The 18,737-nt window shown below is 32.1% G+C and overlaps 1 protein-coding gene across 3 annotated transcripts in view; it reads left to right on the top strand.

The window, feature by feature from the left end:
• The window catches only part of LOC113404233 (uncharacterized protein), a 216,224-nt gene that overhangs the window by 161,789 nt on the left and 35,698 nt on the right, over window positions 1-18,737 (top strand). The window contains exon 1 of one of the 3 annotated variants that reach the window (XM_026645079.2): window positions 3,776-4,616. The exons of the other annotated variants lie outside the window; for them this stretch is intronic. Within the exon in view, the coding sequence (XP_026500864.1) occupies window positions 3,978-4,616 (639 nt within the window). The 5' untranslated portion in view covers window positions 3,776-3,977. Of the gene's footprint in view, window positions 1-3,775; window positions 4,617-18,737 lie in introns of those variants that run through there. 3 annotated transcript variants of the gene reach the window in all.

The raw sequence follows: 18,737 nt of genomic DNA, 5'->3' as shown, positions 1-18,737 counted from the left end.
GATTGTTATCGACTCACTAATACACGACGATAGTAAATATTAAAAAAAATTACCTATAACAGAAGTTTTTAAAACGATAAAGACAAAATTCTCAAAGCATCCTCATCATTACGCAACGATTTAACGTATTGAGTAAACAATCTATTTTAAAATAAAACGTTCGTTGACTTTTACAATAGAATAATAAAATGATCTCGACTACGGATATTATCACGGTCGACTATAAAAGAAGCGACGCTCGATTTCAGGTAATCAACATTAAGAAACAAAAAATTAAAATAATATACGCAACGAAAATAACTTTTTAAAATTAGACTACAGACATTGTGTTGAAAAATTACAGCGTCAAAAGTGAGACCGCAACGCTTTGAAATTTGAAAAAAGCTGCGTTTTTTTTCAGTCTAAAAATTCCTCCTCCGTTAAAAAACCAAGACTTCCTTAAATTAGTAAAATCTAGGGAATAGAAATTATTTCAATGCCGCTCGACTTGCATGTGATACTCGACGCTCTGCGTGTGCATTCATTATTATTTAACAAGAGCAAATACTGAGCTTTTTGTCCTTCTGGTTCTCAAGTTTATGGTTCTCTTCAAAAATAATTACAAAAAATACTAACAATTGTTTTAATATACCAATGATTTAAATGAGGTGTTGTTTTAAGGTAAATATTATCGCAGGTATATATGAAATTGTCTAAATTTACTTGGTGTCTGCGGATTGATTTTCGTAATAGTAGTAAAAGGGTATATTTTTTTTTTATTTTTCCTTTATCGCTCAGACATAAAAAATTAAAATAATTTAATTTTACGGTACCCATGATAATAGCATGAATACAGATACCAAGAGATTTTAATTAACAGCATACATACTCCTTCGTCTCTTCTCCATCCACCACGCGTCACACATCCACAGTCGTCATTTAACAAGCTATATTAAGTGAAGCTACCACCGGTTCACAATGCAGATTCTACTGAGAAGAACCGGCAAGAAACTCAGTAGTTACTCTTTTTTAACATTATAAAATACAAAGTAATGTTGATTAAATACAATTATATACCTATGTATATATCTTGCCTGAAAATCAACAAGTATATAGCTTTTTATCATCTATATAATCTTGTATTGAATAATATGCCTTCTTTACCAATGTATTTTTTACAAATGTGTTGAATTTATGAATCGGTACAGTTAAAAATATCTGAAGTAGAGAAAAATTGTGGCTGCCATAATTTGAACCCACGATCTCTGATTATATTATTCAGGGGACCATTTCAACTCAATAAGCCATCGATTTCAAGCTGTCTGGGTAGACATCACCCACTCACAACTACGGTCACAGGGGACATAACTTAATACTTCCCAAGGTTATTGGTGATGTAAGGTATCGTGAACATTGTTTACAGCGCCAATGTCTATGGGCGGTGGTGACCATGTACCATCAGGTGGCACATTTGCCCGTCCGCATACCTATCTCATATAAAAATATCGCCAATATATATTTTTTTAATTAAACCACTATATCGGCGTTTACGTGCAAAACTTCGTTCCGTGTAACGCGCGTTGGTGACGTTGACGTAGAAAGGATCGTACGAGCATAATTATTTAGTAGTCGTGCGGTAGATAATAAAATACGGATCAAAGACGTATGACGGCGTGATTTAAATTGATCAATCTTTGACCAACCACCTGCTTATGTATCAGTTACATCTAACGCCGTTTTTATAGATTCGCATAAATTACATTTGTGTGTATCCCTCTGTGGACTCGGTACATTCGTTACTCTAGTGGTCAGTTTAATATGATATATATTTGTTTAGATAAAAATGCTTTGCTCATATCGTATGATTTATTATATGATTGTTTATTTGTTAAATATTAATGTACAGTTAAAAGTCTATTTTTTGTTCACTATCTGCCCGTACCGGCTTTCTACTTTAAACATATTGTTATACAAGAACCGTTTATTCTCGGGTGACAGAATAAATGGAAATTATCAAATAAGTAATTGTCTTGGTATGGGCATGTTATGCGGAGGAATGAGGACCATGTTGTGAGAAAGGTTTTGAGAATGGATGTGGATGGTTATAGAGGGAGGGGACGACCAAAGAAACGATGGATGGATTGTGTGAAAGACGATATGGTTAGAAACAATGTTACTTGTGAGATGACGTCCGACAGAGAAGTATGGAAGAAGAAGACATGCTGCGCCGACCCCAAGTAAAATTGGGATAAGCGCAGGAGGATGATGATCAAATAAATAATTACACGGAGATTACGATGAAAAAGGAATTTGATAATACTTAGATAATTACTTAGATTGCTTGATATAAAAATACCAGCAGAGTTTAACGAGAGTCGTAAATAATACAAGCGATAGATATCTAAAAGTCATCCATTTGCGGCGTTTGTTTATAGTTTCGTTCTAAATCTGTCAGCTTGGAGTCGCTGCTTGCTGTCAGGCTGCGCGGACGCCGCACTCCTTGTTTACGAACATTATAAATCTAGTATTTCGCTACCTACTCGACTTTTATAATCAATTACTATTACGATCACTCGTAAACTGTATAAATATTCAAGGAGTTGTTCTATTTGTATTGACTCGTTTGTAGTTGTTCCTTAATTATAGCTTGTGATCGAATCAAAATACCGTTAACATCGAAACTACGATACGACGATAACTCGACTCAAGGCAAGTGGACTATAATTGACATGATTATTTGATAAAAGCTTAAACTTTTTATTATAATTAATTAATATAACGCTCGTCTACGTTGCAACGTTTAATATTTCAATGAATTAATGTACCGTTTAAATATAAACATCCATCGAATATTTTTCACATAAAATGTCAACAGATAAACTTCGTATCGATTAATCAAGATACGTTTATTTATTTGATGCGTGTATCCATTAAGGATCGTTATTATAATAGTCAATGTTAACATCATAATATAAATTTATCGTATTAAATAACCCTGCTCTAGGGTGAGTTCGAGTTTGTTTTTACAAAATAGTTCTATAGTTACTAAATTTCTTATATTTTTTAAATACAATCATTATAAGTACAAAAGCATACACTCAATTTTGACAAATAAATGTACAATTTCTGTACTTACAAAATTCTACTAGTTATTATATATTAAGGCATATCGTTTTATTCAAAAATTATATTTATTAAATGTATAAATATAGTTTTCGAAATAATTAGAATATAAAGTTTACCAAAGAAAATTAATTCACATCAAGTTACTGAGACTTAGACTGCCCTGTTTCTTATTGTTAAAATATCTTAACAGAAATCAAGTTATTTAATTAAGCCCTCGAAGCTCAAATTCCTTCTCAACGTCAGATCAGTAACTTTCGTTGCGATGATATTGTTTCTATTACTGTTAATTGTACGAAAATATACAAAGCAAATTGATAAACTGTGACTCGATAGTACATTGTTATCAGGGAATAAATTTATTTCGACTTTCATTTCGTTCAAGAAGATTCATTTGGTCGTAAAAAAGCCGCCCCCGTCAGGAGTAACGACTTCTGTCTTGCAATTGACGCCTCTTTCTCACACGTCGTAACTGTAAATGCGAAGAGCCCTTAACGATTTACATTAATAACTCTGAATGTGTATAAGGAATAAAGTCGTACACTGTAGGGATGCAATTTGCATAAATTGCACTTGAGAAGGAAACTTTCATCGTGTGCGAATGATTATAATACACCGTGCAATAATTATGTCTTGTCCAATGCAAGAGCGTATACGACACGGTCGGCATACACGAGAGCTGTTCGGAATACGTGAATGTGTTTATTTGCGGTGTTTGTAGCGACGCGCGACGCACGCGCCGACCATGCCGCCGCCACTTCAGTTGTTTCGTGGGTACCCGTGCGGAAGAGCGCGTCACATACTAGCCGATTTCATTTATAACGCGAAACGATCTAACGGATAATAAATCACATGTGCTCAATAAATCATCGAAAATGTCTAACAATAAGGATCAAGATAAGCACAAACCGAAAAGTTTACCGACTGAAGTTTTGTTGAAGGCGCGAAGTACATTGTTCGCACTCGGAGGTGCTTTGAAGTCTAAGCAGGAGCCGCAAAGGACTAAGCCGCCGAAGCAGGACCTGAAGAATAAGAAGAATCAGGAAAGGTTAAAGAGTTGTAGATCGGAACCAGAGTTTGGGGACATTCGTAAAGTAAAACACCGAAGCCGAATCGATGACCTCCCTCGCGATTACGTCGGTTCGAGACCCAGACCTCTCTCGGTGGGGGCGATGAAACGGTACGAAGACGATGTGGAATTTCACTGTGGAAGTTTCCCAAAAGACACATCGATACAGCGGCAGTTTGATTCAACGGATGACGTATGTGTGCAATCGCGACTTGTGATCCCGATTATCGAAAGACTCGGCCAAGATGTTCATATGCAAGACGTAAATGAAAGACCGCGTAAAAAACTTTCCTTTCGTGAACCTGAAATAGTTGGTAGCGGCAGCGCTACGCTGGGCCGTTCTAGTAAATTAATGGGCGTAAATAGCCTTACAAGAAGACCTAATAGAATATCGTTACGTTCGGATATGCATTCGAGTTTGGACGGCTTAGATTCTGATCTGGAGGTGAGTAATTATTTTGTATGAATAGTAATTATATTGTAGAAATGTTTGCAACAAAATATCATTTTGACAGCAATGTTAATAAATTCATAAAATACATTGTGCCCACTTTTCCTTATTGCTCGTCATAAATTTAATTACAATATTCATGTTTGTATTTGACATCTCGTTAAGAACAGAAGAATTATTTATTTTTTTCTTATTTAAATACAAGCATTCGGCAGCTGGTAATTTGTTTTTTTTTTTGTAATTGATTTCTATGGTGCATCTGCGCAAAAAATATCCTGACAAAGTTAATATTTCGAAGATATGAAATAAGCCGGTCGGCGTGTAGTTTTATTTTTTAAATACTTAGCGCGATTAAATTGAACTTTGCGTGTCTATTTGACGGCGTATATTTTCAACAGTACTGGTTTTTAAAGTAACATATATTTCATACGAACGCAATATACGATTCACTATGATATTTTGAAACTAAATTACTTTTAATGTGCATTTAATATAATGTTTTCGGATTTGAAAACGAAATGGAGTTATTTTCTAAACCAGTTTTTTATTTACGTAATATAAAAGCATAATTACAAGAAAACAGTTCTATAATTACGTCTTCTTACTTTAGCTCACCTCGATTTCTAGTTTACCAAGAAAATAGTAAGTTTAATTCATATGATTTTCAAAGTAGGTTTACATTTTCCTTTCATAACTTTCCTTAAAAACTTAATTACTGTGCTGGTTTCATAAGTAGGCAAATAAACAAAGTTTTTTTTATACATCGGACATTTTACATATGCTAATTATTAGCGGGCATAATATTTGATTATTAAAGATTTTTTATAATTAATATAAATGTATTTATGAATGTCCGTTACTATTATTTATGAATTTAAATGTAATTAATAAATATTTAAACGGGCACTTCCTTATATTGTTTAACTATCGGATAGTAAAATCGCAACAAGCTTAATTATTTTAGTAAACGAGATGTCAAAACACAATCGTTATGCCTGCCTGTCGTCCTGCTTATCCATACTCATATTATTGTAATATAAAACTATAAAAAAAACCTATCTGAATATTATACAATTCTTATGAATTGTTTAATTGAAAAACATTTTGTTTTTCGTCGTATTTATTTGTTTACTACGTTGGACGTAACTATAAATATATAAAATACGACTGCAAATAATTTATAAATCAAAACGTATATATACGTCGAAAATATGAACTAGCGTGAAATAATTAATTCTCATTACTGTCAGAATTGTCTCTGACGATCTTAAAATTAGAAAAAATTGTCATACTTGTAAATGTATATTTGACAAAAAGTGCCAGTCGTACTTTGTGTTAGTGGTTGTGCGTCGTGTTTACCTTTGGTCTTGTCGGTCCACCTAACGAGCGAAATAGAAGCTGGCTTATTAGTTTGAAGATAAACAAAAATACCGAACGAGATGTTTCAAAATTCTAGCTTTCGCCAAATGTACAATATTTTAACTTTACTACGAGAAAAACGTAAACGGATTACCAAATTATTTTTTTTTACTCTTATTTACAATGATATTAATAACATTACAACTCGTCAACAGTTAACAAACAAACGAATCGTTTGACAAACCAAATATATTATTGGTTACATCTAAGTTTTAAATTTTAAGGAAAAAATACTTGCAACCCAATGCGAATTCTGTAAATTTTATCATCCTTCATTAAGACACAAACGCCTTCGATTTTTTTTTAAAGAACTCCTTTGAATTTCTGTTGGATATCACACCTGGTAACTGATTAGTGGCTGACAGAGAATCTCGGTTTCTTTGGCAAGTTGCCGCGAGTGAGTATGTAAACTCCGTTTGATTTATGTGTTACTATAGAAACCGTTGTAATGGTTTTGAAGCTCATTTTTAAAAATACGATCAATGAAAAGGTTTTTGAAACAACAGAGAAAAATAATTATATTTTAATAATACTCAGTACAGATAAACTAAATCAAAAATCAAGATAATTATTTTTAATCGCTTCGAACTCGTTAAGCCATTTCATGACATCATTCACATGTCGGAGTTCCGAAAACACCGGACCGTGAAAGTCCGTACAATTAAAACCGATTGGTTGACGAACTCTGGTAAAACTGCGAATTACATACTTTTCATGACATTCATGCACATTTAAATTTAAATATTTCAAATGAATACTCTATTTTATCCTCGCGAAGTAGCTATTAATTAATAAAATGATATTCTTTTGTGATTGCGAGCAACTCTCAAGAACGTATTTGACAATTCAACCCGAGTCGGCTTCTTTATTCGGATCTTATTTATAAGTTAATAAATAACAATGTTATTAACGATATTCCTTTGATATTGTCACAAATGAATAAGAAATGAGATAACAGTTATTATGTCTGAAAAATCAACGACTGGATTACGTTTATTATGATTGAAAATATTCAGGTTCGCGGAAGCGTTTTATAAATCGGTAGCACGAGCGACAATTCCACGTATTATTTGGGTCCGTCATAGTCTTGCGTCAAGGGCGATGCTTCCGTCGCCGAAACCATTTGTTATTTAGAAAACTTTAGAGCCGGCAATGTTTGCGAGATATTTTGGAACGGCCAATGTATGAATTACGTACTGGATGACTGTTGAAACTGAGACGCGCTATCATTATTACACTTGCGATTTAGTTTACGTTCCGGATCAATACACAAGTGCTAATGGAGTGAAATGAAGCACACTATTATCGATTGCGTACATAATGTCCATTATATATATAATATATCAATTGTATTTCTTCTTTTAATTTACTCATAAAATTTGTTATGGTCATGTTGTGTAACTTTATAATTTAATATCATATGTATTTATTATTTCAACGCTATTTACGTTATTATAATTATTCACAACCTTATCTACAAACGCTCTGAGGTGCCTCGAAGAAGTCTCTTGTAAAGAGAAGCCTTCCTTTGAACTAGTAATATAATAGTAAAATGTAAATAAGCTTAAATTAATTAGTTTGTCTTAAAAAGATTATTTCATTCGTCTGTAGTATTAATATATTACAAAGTGGCAACATTTGTTTGTAGGCGGTAATCTCGAAAACTAATTATCCAATTTCTGAGATTTATTATAAATATAATGGGTATAAACTATATTTATATAATATAATTTTTAATTAATTGTATCCGTGCGAAGCTGGGACGAGTCGTTGGTTTCAAATAATAAAACAATAAATATAACATTAAATGTTGAAACTAATAAGAGTATTGTTATTATACAACAATATAAATAATACTGTTACAATGATGCCCGTTAAAATAGGTAATGATGACGGAAGTAACATAAAATTAAATAAATATTCTATAGAGCAACATGTTTCAGACAAACAAATATCAACAAAATAGAACTATAACTGTTGTATTCATAGAATTTGTAGATATTATGAGACTTTTAAATAGAGTACTTGGGTACTTTAATGAGCTCTTTAAAATATACTCGTATTTGATTTAAATTTATAGAAAAAGAAATTAAGTTCAATGATGAATTTTTAACACAATATTATTATTAATATATAACATACGTGTTCTTTATTGAAGACAATATCATCTGTTCGCAATTGCTTTGTATTTTGATATGAAATAATCTATATTTATATAAAATCACATATGCTACGATGCATAGAAAATAAGGTATGCGCCCTGTGCTATGTGTATTATTAGTACTACGAATGGTGTTTGAGTTGCCGCTGTGTTTCCTGCCTTATCGAAAAAAATCCAGATAAATAACTTAAATATAGCCTCGTGGAGTCCCGAAGATAAAAGCGTAACAAAAGCCGTCAGTAAATAAAATATTTTTTCAAGGTTATTGATCTTGACGCGAATATTCGCGGTTCTAAAATATTGCCAAAATCGCTCTTACGGTCATGCCTCTTAGCGAGCAAACACGTTTTTATAAGATTGTATTAAAGGACCTTGTACCATCCGAATGGCTATCTAACATGTGTAATCTAATATATAATATTTCGAAATATTAGCCACATTTATTTTGATATTTTACCTAAATATTTCCTAATAATTGAGATATCGGATATGTCAAAGTCAATGGTAACTGTGCTCGATATCGTTCGGTATAAATAGAATAGAAAATAATTTTTAAAATTCATATTTATAAATAATATTCCATTTGTTATTTTCAAACATATGGAATGACAATCATTCAAACTCGAACGCTTAGTATGGGAATATTGTTCGAACAAATATGAAATCTGAAATACGACATTAAAAAAAAAATTAGAATCGTTTACCATTATCAATCTTAGCTTAACGAATTAATATTATTGTATAAACCGGATATAACTGGTTATTACTTGTTGAAGTATAAAATTTCGATTTATATAAAATAACATGTATAGTGTAAGGAATCGAAAAATAATTAAGTATAATAGTATTTTTGATGGTAAGTGGTCACCACCACCCAATAAGAAGAAGAAATATTGACCATTTCTAACGTCGCCAATGCACCACCAAGCTTGGGAACTAAGGTCATCTTAGTCTATGACCCTTGTGTAATCACTCACCCTTCATACCGGAACACAACAATACTGAGTACTGCTGTTTAGCAACAAGATATCTGATCAGTGGGTGGTACCTGCCCAAAGGGGCTTCAATAATAATTTCAAAGGTATTTAGACCATAAAACTCATGAATTAAAATTGATTTCTCAATGGTTATACCCATTTTAGTGTTCATTTTATTTTATGCTAATGTTAGCACTGGGATGCTCAGTCAATTCAAAAAGAGGTAATATGATAAAAAAATGCATAGGTAGTGGTCCGAATGGTTAAACAGTGAAATTAAGGAATGTAGCCGGTGTCAGGTGCATTTTTCCGGATAAAAGTACCATATGTGCTATTCTAGACTAATCTGTCTCATTGCCAAATTTCATTCTGATCCATTAAACCGTTTTGGCGTGATTGAGTTACAAAATCTATACACCAACATTTATAATATTAGTAAAAATCAAAACAAAATTAACACCGAAATTCTTATTCGATATAGTAATTTTCAAATCGAATATAACTAATATATTAATTGCTTGACGGTATGTTGGTAACAGAGTTAGTAAGTTTGTATCATTTCTAAAGTTGTTTCAAAGTTATCGGATCGAATTTAATGTGACGTATATTCTCTATAACTCGCCTAATATGAAAAGTCAAATCAAATTATATTTTAATCAAATGCGTTCCTACCACTATTGAACTATTACGTCACGAATGTAGATTCTACCTCGAAGAAGTAGCAAGAACTTGTGTAGTTAATCTTTTCCTCATATGAAATTACTCAGTTGAGATATTGATTGATACTCCGAGTATTTTTTATTATCTATGTACAGCATTTGGTATCTATACTAATATTATAAACGTGAAATTAACTCGGTCTGTTACTTCTCCACGCTTAAACCACTGAACCTTGGGGACAACTGGGGAAGGATATAGGATACTTTAATTCACCCGTCGAGGAGGTAAACTGGAGCTGGTGAACTGTTTAGGTGATTAGGTAAAGTTTTGTAAAACTGGTTCAGTTAGTAATATTTAAATCTATTGCGTTTTTTGATATTTATCATGTCGCTTAACCGATTTCGATAAAATTTGGTATGGAGCTAGTTTAAGTCCCGAGGAAGGACAAAGGCTACTTTTGAATTCACCCCTCGTTGGTTAAAATGGGAGGTGACGGCTATAGGTAAAGTTTGATAAATTTCTCGCGGGTAATGCTGCATGTTCAGCTAGTTCAATTATAAACTTTATGAATACGAATGTTTTTAATATGAGGTCCATTAAAAGTTTATCAATATCGTGTATAATTCTCATTTGATATAATGAAAACAAAATATATGTTGTGAGGCCTTGGTCGTCGTGCGAGCTTTACCTCGGATTCGGTGGCTAGCCGGTGGATCATCGTAAGACCACGGGTTTACGTGATGAGGAGCCGTGTTCGTTGCGCATGGCTTGTCAAAATAAAACTGCAGACACGTATGTAGCTTCAACAAATTCAATAGAAAAACGATTTGGCTCGCCCGTGAATCAAGAACGCAGAGCCGTGAGATACACCGTCGTCTTGCTCTTACTTAGAGAGATTTATCGATCAAACCCTACTTAATACGTCATTTTACAAAATTACCTAACTGACTTGGGAATGCATGCACATTCTACTGAAACCCAAATATGAAATTCATAAGTAAATTTATAACTCCTTATTTGCCATAATAATAATAATAATGGAACTCTTTACCAGCACACGAGTCCCCCTCCTCTTATAACCTGGGTTCCTTCAAACGAGGCGCGAAGAGGCATCTTGCGGGCTGGCATGGCCAGGGTGACTGTTGCAGCTCGTTCTAGCTGACTGTACTAGTCGTCTTCGCGTTTCGACTCCACTTCCACTTACCATCAGGTGGAGTGGAGTCAAATGTCTGCCCGGACATAATAAATAAAAAAAAAAACGTATATCCTCTATGAAAATCAACGAATTCTACATACACGTTTTTTATTATTTATACACTCTTGTATCGAATAAATATGATTTATTTACTTATATTTTTTTAATACAATAATTTATTAACTGGACAAGCTAAAAGTTACCGCGGATTTTTTATAAAGATACCCTGTCAAAAGTAATGAAATATATACATATATATTTTTCTAAGTGATATATTGTAAAATTTTAAAAACATATAAAAATAATTATTCTCAAATAACAAACAAATCTCATGCCTGGCTAGGTTAAAGTTTATTCTACTCGTGTTTAAGCTTCGTTCACACATAAGCAGATTACACGTGTCTCTTATATTACGAACGAAATATTTGTACCGTTCGTAACAGTCTCGACAAAAGTTACAGACTTGTATTACAAGCACGTGTGTACCTTATAATATTTACAAGCTCACACGTGAATAAGTGACATTAATAAAGGGATCTCTATTTCTGACTACGGCACAAAAGTAGACAGTAGATTGTTATTTTGTTTGTTGGGCGCTCGGATGGTTTAGATTATAATTTGGTAGACGCTCCGAACGGGTACCCACATAATTTTATTTACAATATATATATTATAACCAAACAATGACAAAACTAAAAGATTTAAATGTCGAACTCCATGTCAAATGTCAATCAGTATAATAGTTTACCGAAAATTTAAATATCGAATGGCGAATTAATCTGTGCCCTGGGCCAAATAAAAGACACAAAAAATATATGTATATACATATACCGAAAGACCATTATCACTGAACTTGATAATATCTGTTAAGCCAACTTTCGGACAGAACTACGTAACGTACGTAACTACATTCCGGTTGAATAAGTTTCTTACAAATATTATATTACGACCTCTTCCGTATTCGTAATTAAAACAAAGGGACCGATAAGCTTAGGACTTTCTTCTTCTAAGTAGAAAGGAGTTTTATGTTTTGTTGTTACTTTATATCATGTTTCGATAATAATCAATAAACAAGTGTACTGCTATATAGAGATTAAGATTTTCAAGTAATATTATTATGTGTAATCGGTAACTTCACGAAGCTCGACTGCAAATAAAATTTAAGCTATCCATTTTTTTGTGATATATTTTCTTATCGTCCAACTGTTTATTTTATTATATTTAACAGCTACATCGTAACATTCTTTAAACTCTATACACTTTTATAGACTCCGTAGTCTATAAAAAACGAGATGAATATTTATTGTAAAGTTTAGTTTAAGTTCGACCTCTATTTTTGTTTATTTTAATAATTTTACATGTAGACGTTTATGTAATTGGATCCTTAAAAAGTCAACGATTCGACTTCCACCAATTGGAACTAAAGAAACGAATCGAAAAAAATTATATATGGATAATTTCTGAGATTAGCCCGTTCAAACTTAATAAACCTCCATATTCACAATACAGAAATAAATTAAAATTGTTCGTTTATTTATTTATAAATTTCTTTACATACAAATAGTTATTTACAATAGGAATAAGCTATTATGTATAAACGTGCCTATTTAATGCATGCAGACATATTTGAAATAATTATACTAGATTTTATATTATATAAATTAAGATGTACAAAGTAGGTAAGTTTCAAATTACGATTTTATTTATAAAATATAAAGTATAATGTTATAGTACTAATATTCCTATTTACTCCTATTTTTAAAATTATCAATTGTGTTAGGTTAGGGGACGACAGTAGACTATAGGATCAGGTCGATCCTTCTGCGAATTTTTACAAAGATAGGCGGCCCGTAAACCAATGCGCTATTGATGCTTTAAATAATAACGAACGATAATAGTAAAACCAATGTTATAACATAAAACAATGTTATAACTCTGTGTGTTTTAAACAAAACAAACTGATAATCGCAGAGAGTATTCTCGAATGTTCCCTCGACCTCTCGATCGAAATTTTAAATCGCTTATTCATGATTCCTACATTATTCATCCTCCTCTAAAGACCTTAACTGTTTCAAACTCTAGAAATACACACGTATAAAGTCAGGCTAAGAAGTTTCATGAGATCGCTTCGGCGAACAAAAATCTATAATTAAAATAAAAATTACTATTTTCGGTGACTTCGCTGTGATCGTATATCATCGTGTTATTTATTTTCGATTCATATTAAACGTGCTTTAATAGATTTGAAGTTGAAATCGGTTTGTGTAATCCGCTTACAGAATGCAGCTGTTAGGTATCGGATCTGGACTTCTGTAAATATACAATTACATGGATGTGTACTCATTGTCTCGACGTTAAACAGAATTAATCTGTCTTTTATACGTTGTTAGTAAGGAATAATAAATGCTTTGATGAATTATTCAGGTACTTACAGGTACACCACTTTGCTAAGCGGATTTTTTTTTTTTCCTTTTTTGTATTATTGTACAAGTTGTTTAAATAGGGAAATTTTAATCGAGGATTCGAAGTTCGAATCCAGGTGAGCACCAATGCACTTTAAAGTGCTTAAATTCTTTTTATAATTCACCTCGTGCCCGGCAGACGGGAGTGAATGAGGGTGGGGGAATAAGCTCGAAACCTTTTCAAAAGAAGAGAACGCATTAACCCCGCAGCATTTACAGGCTGTTACTTGCGGTCCAGTCGTTCGAAAAAGATTGCTCAACAAATATTCAAACGCAAAATCTTCGCATTAATAAATTACAAATGTTTGAATTATTTTTGTATATTATTATTACTATGAACTTATATAATTGTTTTTGGAACGAAGTTCTTTTAGAACTAACAGAAATCGTCAAATAAGGAAAAAGCGTTTATATATCTCTGTCTCTTTCTATTGAAAACGGTTAATTATGACATTATTTTTTTTCCCTGTCTTTTAATTATTTTCGAACGTTGTTAATTTATTTAATTGGTTAGAACGCGTGCATCTTAACCGATGATTTCGGATTCAAACCCAGGCAGGCACCACTGAATTTTCATGTGCTTAATTTGTGTTTATAATTCATCTCGTGCTCGGCGGTGAAAGAAAACATCGTGAGGAAACCTGCATGTGTCTAATTTCAACGAAATTCTGCCATATGTGTATTCCACAACCCGCATTGGAGCAGCGTGGTGGAATATGTTCCAAACCTCCTCAAAGGGAGAGGAGGCTTTAGCCCAGCAGTGGGAAATTTACAGACTGTTAATGTAATGTAATATAGTGTCCCACGACGCACCTCTTTTATTTACATTTTCCGTCTGTAAGTAATTCTTAACTTCGACCTCTGACAGAAAACGACTTGAAGCAATGAGTCCGTCCGTTGATTCGGTGTGTTATGTTAATCGATACTTTGTACACTAATACTCTAACTAAATCCTCATCTCGGTCATTCATTTATTCGCGTAGATAGAATGTTTTCCTCGCTCTATTGTACATCATTTTATGTTAAGATTTCACCGCCGTCTCCTTTACGTGTAGATTAATTTATTACACGGAGTGCAGATCGTAAACACGCCTGCGATTTTATCGAACCATCCCCTTCGCACGGATGCTTTTATCCTGATGTATTCAACGACAAAAATAGACTGAGATGTTTTGAAAAATTTACCAAAATACGTTACATCGTACGCGGTTGTTTTGCTTTTCTTGAAAATAACAATAATGTTATATTTAATGAATTATTTACGTAATCATTATTTGATAAATTGGAACTAATTATGTAATATTTCATTTACTAGCTTCAATATTTTATGTTAATAATTTCTTGCAGGTCTACTATATACCCGATCGAAATCCTTATTATTAAATATATATTATTATTATTATTATAATTTATAATTAAATAAATAAAATTATTATAGATCCTTTAGAAATGATCATTTTTTAGTCGACGACGTATATCCTCAAAATTCGTATAATCGAGATATTTCAATATTAAATCCATAAAATACAATGATATAAATATACAAGTTTGATAATCACAATGTTTATGATAAAGTTATAAATGTTCTATTAAAAATAAATGATAAACCGTATTTGTTTAGTTCTAATTATTTTATCCGAGCGAAGCCGGATTTTGATCTAGTATTATTTATTGTTTGATGAGAACGTCACTTTGACATTGAATTGACGCAATATCGTTGGTCTAGATCTTGAATAATCTACGATATTCGTAATGGCTTCTTGAATGTCGGCGTAAGTTTTTAATTGGATTTTGATGTAAAATTAAAGTGGATATAAGTATCTAAAGATATACTAACCAAGAACTGTCTGTAGTGCATTGTATAGCGGAGCGGTCAAAAAATCGCAGGGAATATGTAAATCGAAGGTATGTTTATCTTTACTCCTTCTTCGATAGGAATAGAGTATAGATTTAGTAGAGACAAAGTTAAGGTTAAACTGCCTGAAAATATTCTACCGCTGAGCTAAGGTTCCCCCCTTAAAAAAAGTTCTCCTGCTCATTTTACACATCCTCAATTTATACAAGTGGCAGCTTTTCGTTCGACATATTACGAGGCACGAGGTGAATTATAAACGCATGCAAACCACGTGGAAATTCAGAAGTGCTTGCACGTTTTTGATCCTGCTATCTTTGTCTGAAATTCACGTGGTCTAACCACTGGACCATCATAATGGTTTAAATTTCCTTTAATTCAAGAAGCGTTTTAAACATAATTTAATTGTTAAACTATAACAATAGCTAGTTATACACGCGTATATAATTGAGTTAATTAATTCCTAGTAGTTTATACATAATTACGAATAAGCTCATTGAGGCTTAACGCGATTGATTTAATTAGACTAACGAATATAATATGATATAAAGCGATCGATAATCAATTGTGAAACCTGTATCATGTAATTACAATTAATTTTTTGATTAATAAAGACTTTAATATTTAATTTACCAAATGAACATAGCGTTAACTTTTGTTGTCAACGCGCGTTGGTGATTAATGTATTTAATTACCATCAGCTGTCAACATTAAGTATTTAATATTGTATTGGAGACATTCTGGATAGTTGCAAACAATTGCAACTGAGAATGTTCGTGGAATCTCAAATTCAATGGAAACGCAAAACAACGCAAACGAAACCTAATGAAGGGATCTTGAAGTTGTGAGCTTATTGAAATCTATACTAAGCAGCGTTTTGTGGCCATTAAACTACCCCCAAGCGGTTGTTAGGCATACAGATGTTTTACTCACTTTATTTCAGTACACACCCAAACACAGACAATTATATAAATGTGATTGACATTTACATAAATGCCTAATATCATTAACAGTAACACTGGCAAAGGAATCTAGACGAATGCCTCACTAAAACAAATTAAAAAAAATAAATTAAATCAAGAATAATATTGGGTCTATACTCTTAAATATTACACTAATCTAGGCAAACGGATAAAAAACCATTTCGTATCACCTATCAACTAATTAGCCGGCATCTCTATTAACGAGCTTCCAACTAAAATTGTAAGAGTAAATTAAGTTTATGTAATTACACTGACCCCATTAGACTGGATTATTATAATGTTTTGGTATATAGCGTTAGAACAACTAGACTGTGGGTAACATGTTTAATTATACATATATATATAATAATAAGAATTGTATCTTAATTGTTATATGATAGTCGAGTTGCCCACGCTAAACGCTAGACAAACAACAAAGTCAGTATCAGTATAAAAATAATGAATCAATTAGTACAGCGACAAGAATATCTGCCTACAGCGCCAGGTGGGTGAGGTTTTAATTCCATTATGGATATTTTTATTGACCGAACAGATATATTTGTATTGAAAAGTGGCACTGCGCCTCGGAGAGTGGTTTGAGTCAGCTCTAACGAGCGTATGTAAATACATTGCTATTGTTTAAGTATATTGATAATTAAGTTACAAAATCAATTTCATATCATATTTATTTTAGTATAATAAAGTTCTAACTGAGTGATTAAATAATAAACGTGTATTTATTTCTTTTTCTGATGTTTCGGTTGCAATAGAATTTATAAAAAGATTGAATTACGATCCATGGGATCGTCTTTATTTAATGAATAAAAATACATGATGTGTAAAATGTATATACATATATATATCGGAGATTGAAAAGCGGAACGTCAAATCCTAAACGATTTGGGCGTATTGGCAACACTGGAGTGAATCGCCCACATTATCCCACGTTCCCTTCGTTATATATATGTATATATATATACGTATATATATATATATATACATATATATACATACATATATATATTTATTTATTTATATTAATGATAAAACCTTCATTTCACAAAATCGGAAAATAAACACGAAATTTTGGATAAAAATTTATAATAATTCAATCACTAACTGTTAGTTAAATACTTGCGCTTAAATAAGAAATAAAAAATGTAATGTCACATAACATAAATAACACTCTAAATAATGACCAGAGCTAGGAGTATTCAAGCATGTTTTCCTTCGCTTCTGAGCTAAAACACGCGGTCCTCATATTTAAACCCGCATCCACCCGATTCAGTCCAAATATTCTACCCACTGAGCCATCGCGACTTTAAGGAGAGCAACGCTCTACTCTTGTTCTATATAAAACTTAATTAATTTATAACTTGCATTCATTAAAGCTCCAATTAGTGTATTCATATTTCTGGAAAGTGCATAGAAGTTTAGCACGCAATTTAAGTTGTTTTTTTTTTATAAAATATCAATACATGTTCAACAATATGAAAAATCGATATAACATTGTTGTTGATCGTATTCAATCTCTTTTATCCAATTAAAAACATTGTGCTTACTGGACTGCTATTGAATCAGTTATGGATGACGGATCCCTTTGAATCCACACGCTTGCAATAATTTCACTATATTGTTATAATAAGATTAATTTTAAAACTACATCATGAATTCTAAAACAAAATTTTACCGAGCGATTATTTTTACGAAGATACATATTATTTACTTAACAGTAGTATATTTAATATCACAGTATTGTTCATTTGTTTCCACGTTAACAAAGTCATTTGAAACCAACAGACAGTATTTACAAAATGTTTAGAAAGCGTAGGTTTAATAAAGGTGACGATATTTCATTCCAGTATTTCACTGTCTTTGTCTTACTTTTCTTAGATTTTACATCAAACCCTCATCATCGACATGAAACGCTTTAACGCAAACACGCAAGAATATTAGAACCTTAATATGCTATACAAATTCGATTCGTATCGATGTCAAAATTAAGTTTCACTACAAAATAATCTTTATTGCATCTGACCACTTATAATATTTTAAAATGAATGCAAAATATAATTAAAGTTTAATTCATTATGTACAGTAAATAAAATACTTGTATATAGGTATAACAATATCTACATGCATGCGACGCGGTTCGGAAAACTCGGTTTAGAGTAGTTCGAAACCAAATGTATTGGAATGAAAGAACTAATGTGAAAATTCTTTCATCTGGTAAAGGATGTTTGTAAGGAAAATTGTATTGGATGTTGCATCTGTCGTAGAACGAGACCTGGAAATGAAATATAGCGGATGTTGCAACTGCAGTCGCATTTATATACAATTTTCAACTTTTATTACTTCCTTTGAGTATTCAACACAATAACATTCAAAAGAAGTATATAAAGATAATATTAATAATGTAGGTTTGAT

Source organism: Vanessa tameamea, chromosome Z (genome assembly GCF_037043105.1).
Source record: "Vanessa tameamea isolate UH-Manoa-2023 chromosome Z, ilVanTame1 primary haplotype, whole genome shotgun sequence".
NCBI lineage: Eukaryota > Metazoa > Arthropoda > Insecta > Lepidoptera > Nymphalidae > Vanessa > Vanessa tameamea.
Note: the sequence above shows the minus strand (reverse complement) of the source record. Positions and strands in the feature narration are given on the sequence as shown.